Below are 5,810 nucleotides of genomic sequence, written 5' to 3' on the forward strand. Positions count from 1 at the left end.
GGGGGGGGGGTTCATGGTAATGACTACTCATACTAAGTAACTACAAAAAAAAACTCATAAAGTGACATTTTGATGCCATGGGACCTTTAAGGTGTAAAATCCTTTGTGTTTAAGCAGAAACAGCTCCTAAATCGCCATCACCCAACTCACCAGAGTCTGTGTAAAAAACACAGTATTTTTAGTGTGTAAAGATCCAATAGTTTTTACACATGTAAATGGGTGTTTTGAGGCTTTATTTCAACTAAACCAGAGTGGAAAGATGAACCAAGACGGCTTTTCATGACTCTGTGGTGGCCTCTGCCATCCTTTATGCTGTGGTTTGCTGAAGGGGGGGCAGCTCGGACCGGGACAGGAGCAGACTCAATAGACTGATCAGGAGAGCGAGCTCTGTCCTGGACTGTCCTCTGGACCCCATAGAGAAAGTAGGGGAGAGACGGATGTTAGCCAAGCTGACATCCATCATGGACAACACCTCTCACCCCCTACATGACACTGGGGGGGTCCCTGAGCGGCTCCTTCAGCAGCAAACTGAGACCCCCCCCGGTGTAAGAAGGAGAGGTACCTCAGGTCCTTCATCCCGGCCTCCGTCAGACTCTACAACACCTGCACCACCTGATAGTGTTGTAGTTTCTGTTCCTGTTTTTCATTTAATCCACACACTCTCTGTATATCTTTATCTGTATTTAAATTTTTTGATAACATGTACTTAATTTTGACATATTATTCATGGTCACTGGTGAATATAACTTATATTATGGTTACCTAATTTTGCTTTATAACTTTAATTACATATTCACTTTAATTTTAAAGCCACTCACTTACACTGCAATATTGTTTTTTGTACTATGGCAACCGCACTTTACTTTACAAAACCTTTATTAGACGCCACTTTACTTCAGTCTACCTTCTGCACATTGTCTATTGTTTGCCTGTCTTTCTTGTGTTTACTTGTTTTTTTGTTTTTTTTTGCTGTTATTGTTGAGAATGCTACTGTAACTAAGGAATTTCCCCGCTGTGGGATGAATAAAGTATTATCTTATCTTATCTTATCTTATTTTGTGTCTGTTGACTTTGAACGAAGTGTGTTTTACGGTGATTAAAGTACTGATTAATTACATGGAGTCTGGTGGGTTTTGGTGACGGTGATTTCGGGGCCTTGATGTTAAACTAAAAGGTCTTTGTATGTAGGGATCCTTTCCACAATGACGTCAGACACATAGCATGAGTCTGTCAGCGGCAAAAACAGAGCTTTGACGTAAATTGAAGATGCGCATTTGCCCGTTAATGTTACATTGCAGCTTATTACGTTGCCATCTCGCTTAATACTCAACCGATTTCAAAGTTTGGTTTTTCCCATCAGTCAATTCTCACTCCCTAACACAAAGATTCAGGAAAACAGCTTCCAGGTTGAAACAAACAAACACAGTTACCCTTTAATGGAGAGCTGAAGATGTCACAAATCTCAGATAAATGCACTTTTTTATGTATTCTTTAGGCTCTTTCCCCGTCTGCAGCCTTTCATTCATCCTGTCTGGGCCATTAGGCTCGCTAAATTCCTCTCTATATTCAGCTCTCCCGTCCCTGGTCACACTATATATATATATATATATATATATATAAATAAATAATCAGGGCTGTTTCCAAAAGGCTTAGGCACAAAACTGGATAATCTCCACGCCTCGAGGCACGGCTGGTCGCTGTCTGCAGTTGGTCCCTGATGTCTGAGATCAGTTTGGAAAAGGATTCATGCTTTTGATGATGATGATGATGCTTATGATGATGATGATGATGATGCTTATGATGATGATGATGATGATGATGCTTATGATGATGATGACGATGATGGGGATGATGATGGGGATGATGTACACAGGGTTAACCATTGGGTTGTCCTCGGGTCAACTTGACCCGTTTCAATGTGTTTAATGTCAGAAATATGGATTTTTTTCCATCAAATTGCCCCAAAATAACACAGATGATTCCATATAACATTCTCCAGGTAACATTAGTGATTACTTTCATTGATTTTTTTTTTTTTTTTATTGAATTTATAGCGTTTGAATTCTTTTTTCAACACATGAGGACAACATGAGGACAACATGAGGACAACATGAAGACAACATTAGGACAACATGAGGACAACATGAAGACAACATTAGGACAACATTAGGACAACATGAAGACAACATGAAGACAACATTATGACAACATGCAGACAACATGAAGACAACATAAGGACAACATGAGGACAACATGAGGACAACATGAAGAAAACAGGAGGACAACATGGGGACAACATGAAGACAACATGAGGACAACATGAAGGCAACATAAGGACAACATGAAGACAACATGAAGAAAACAGGAGGAAAACATGGGGACAACATGAAGACAACATGAGGACAACATGAGGACAACATGAAGACAACATGATGACAACATGAAGACAACATGAAGACAACATGAAGACAACATGAGGACGACATGAAGACAACATGAGGACGACATGAAGACAACATGAGGACAACATGAGGACAACATGAAGACAACATGAGGACAACATGAAGACAACATGAGGACAACATGAGGACAACATGAAGACAACATGATGACAACATGAAGACAACATAAAGACAACATGAAGACAACATGAAGACAACATAAGGACGACATGAGGATGACATGAGGACAACAGGAGTGTTAAAAACGTGTCAAATCAACTCAGACCTGTTGTAAGTGTGAGGGACGGAGGGCACCGACATAGGGGACAAATGCCCGCGCCGTCCCCCTGTGTCTGCTTCGCCCTTGATGAAGACGGAGGTTGAATCTCACAGAAATGTGTTGAAATCACACAGAGGACAACAACAACAACCAAGCCTCTGTGAAGGGAAATGCAAAGAGGGGAACTAAAACTTTTAGATTCTGTGTCAGGAACAGCAGAAATGTGAGCTCCAGTCCCAGTCCTCCCTCCGCCATGGAATACAGCTGACTGGGGGGGTAAGTTAGCCAATTATTGAATAATGAATAATAAACGGGGCTGGAATGCAACATTTTCATATCCTTTATAGGTCAGAGTGAGCCGAGGCCGGGCCGCTGATACCGCCGGGCATCATGGTTAGATATTAGAACCACGTCAGCAGCTCCATCCGCTCCATCCGCTCCACACGCCGAGAGGGAATAACAGAACTTTGTTCCTCCCTGCGTCTGAAGCTGAAGGAGGCGTCTCCTTCCCGTCTCTCGCACGCCGTTTTTGGGGTCTTTTCATCGCAGCTCGTTAGTCGTCCCTCGCTCATCCTTCCCCTGTTTGTGTGTTAAAAGGCATGCGTTGCAGACAACTTCCTGTTAGTTTTCACCCATTTCTTATTGTGCTAAGCAGGCCTTTCGGGCGCTGATGACGGCGTAGCGACGCACACCCCCGCTGCCCAGAACCAAAAAACTACACCGACAACAACAACAACAACAACAACAACGGTGGCAATTACAGTCTGCCGCTCCACAGCCTCCACTCCACTCGCTGTTATCTCCGTTACTCAGCTCCTTTGGAATCAGCTATTAAAGGTAATTAAGCGATTCATCAAGTCAGTTTCAATTACTGGGAGCTTGACAGCTGCAGATTACAATCAGTAGGGGAGAAGGGAGAGAGGGAGAGAGGGAGGGAGGTGAGAGGGTGAGAGAGAGGAAGGGAGGCGTCAAAAACTGGGGGAAGTCAAAGAAAGAAAGAGAGAGAGAAAGCAGACAAGGAGAAGCACCAGATCAGGCAACACTGAGATGGGCAGGAAGCTTCCTCAGGTGTAAACAGCCCGAGGAGAAGTATCTTTGTTGGTGCAGGACTAGTCTCGCATCGCCAGACCGTCCTCCACAACACGGCAAAGGAAGGTCTGGTGAGTCCACACAGCATTCTGGGAAGAAATACAGGCTCTGGTTTATTGGCATTGGCATTATAGGCAACATGGGCCCAATGGTTAGCACCGTGGCCTCACAGCTAGAAGGTCCTGGGTTCGAATCCAGGTCTTTCTGTGTGTATATTATCCCAATGTGGGTGGAGACAGAGCGTGGGTTTCCTCCGGGTGGTCTGGCTCCCCCCCCCCTCCCCCCCACCATCAGAAACATGTGCTAGGTTCCCCAGTCAGTGCTGATAGAGGTTTGAGATCAGGAGACCATGATGGAGACTTCAAAGGTGACAAGTCCAAGGACTTCAGATCATTTGCCGTTTTATTCAAACCGTGAACAACCTTTCATGATGCAGTGTCAGTGAGACACGGATGTTAATGTAAGAGTCCCCATGAACATCAGAATAACCGGGTTTCTCGTAGTCTTCTGGTCCTGCACCGGCCAGTTGATCTAGTTCAGTGAGACAGGGTTACCTTTGAAACCAGACACTTCTACTAGTTGTGTGCACCCTAGGGTCCACTTCACGCTGACTCTGCCCTGAAAGCTCCCTCTAAATGGTTAACCACATTTTAACTCTTACATGCATAAATATCAACCTATTAGTGGCCTTGATCAAGGCCGTGGTTCAGGTCTGGAGCTGGTCCCCGGATCCACTCCTCCCTTGTGGGATAGGTTAAATGGAGAGAATGAATTCTGCTGCATGTATGTGACAATAAAAGTACCTTTACCTTTATTTCTTTAACCCTTGTGTTGTCTTCCCGCCAAAATCAACGCTTTTTCTTATTTTTACTTCTAACATTTTTGTCCCTTCTTCAACACTTTTGACACTTTTTTTCAATGTTTGTCCCTTTTTTTGACACTAAATAACTTATTAACTTTAGTTTTACAGTTAATTTATCTTCAATAAACCTCATTTATAGGAAACTGTACCTATTGTTGGAGTTAGAAAAGCAGAATTTGGAAAGATGTTGATGGATAATCACAGACTGGAATATGTCAACTCATCCCACAGCTTTAGTTACTAGTTACTTTAGTTACTAGTTGCTTTAGTTACTAGTTACTTTAGTTACTAGTTACATTAGTCACTAGTTACTTTAGTTACTAGTTACTTTAGTTACTAGTTACTTTAGTTAGGCCTACTATTTACTTTAGTTAGGCTACTAGTTACTTTAGTTACTATTTACTTTAGTTAGGCCACTAGTTGCTTTAGTTACTAGTTACTTAAGTTACTATTTACTTAAGTTAGGCCACTAGTTGCTTTAGTTACTAGTTACTTTAGTTAGGCTACTAGTTACTTTAGTTATTAGTTACTTTAGTTACTAGTTACTTTAGTTACAAGTTACTTCAGTTACTAGTTACTTTAGTTACTAGTTACATTAGTCACTAGTTACTTTAGTTACTAGTTACTTTAGTTACTAGTTACTTTAGTTAGGCTACTAGTTACTTTAGTTACTAGTTGCTTTAGTTAGGCCTACTATTTACTTTAGTTAGGCTACTAGTTACTTTAGTTACTATTTACTTTAGTTAGGCCACTAGTTGCTTTAGTTACTAGTTACTTTAGTTAGGCTACTAGTTACTTTGGTTATTAGTTACTTTAGTTACTAGTTGCTTTAGTTACTAGTTACATTAGTTACTAGTTACATTAGTTACTAGTTACTTTAGTTACTAGTTACTTTGTGACTAAACGATGAGACCAATAATAATCCATCTGTTTGGCTCCTTTACAGCTTCTACTGTTATAAAGTAGAGCGGCTGTCTCCACAACATGGTGCTTGGTGGTGGTCCAGTCTGGCTCCATCACCTCCATCACCTCCATCACCTCCATCACCTCCACCATCTCTACCACCTCCACCATCTCCATCACCTCCACCACCTCCATCACCTCCATCACCTCCTCCATCACCTCCATCACCTCCATC

At 42.1% G+C, this 5,810-nt stretch overlaps 1 protein-coding gene across 1 annotated transcript in view; it reads right to left on the reverse strand.

Moving 5' to 3' along the window:
• Positions 1–5,810, reverse strand: part of LOC117945069 (tetratricopeptide repeat protein 28-like) — a 210,715-nt gene that overhangs the window by 44,828 nt on the left and 160,077 nt on the right. Inside the window, exon 8 of the mRNA XM_034872322.1 lies at positions 5,657–5,803. Within this exon, the coding sequence (XP_034728213.1) occupies positions 5,657–5,803 (147 nt within the window). The remainder of the gene's footprint in view (positions 1–5,656; positions 5,804–5,810) is intronic.

The sequence above is a fragment of the Etheostoma cragini genome, chromosome 5 (assembly GCF_013103735.1).
Source record: "Etheostoma cragini isolate CJK2018 chromosome 5, CSU_Ecrag_1.0, whole genome shotgun sequence".
In the NCBI taxonomy this organism is placed as follows: Eukaryota; Metazoa; Chordata; class Actinopteri; order Perciformes; family Percidae; genus Etheostoma; species Etheostoma cragini.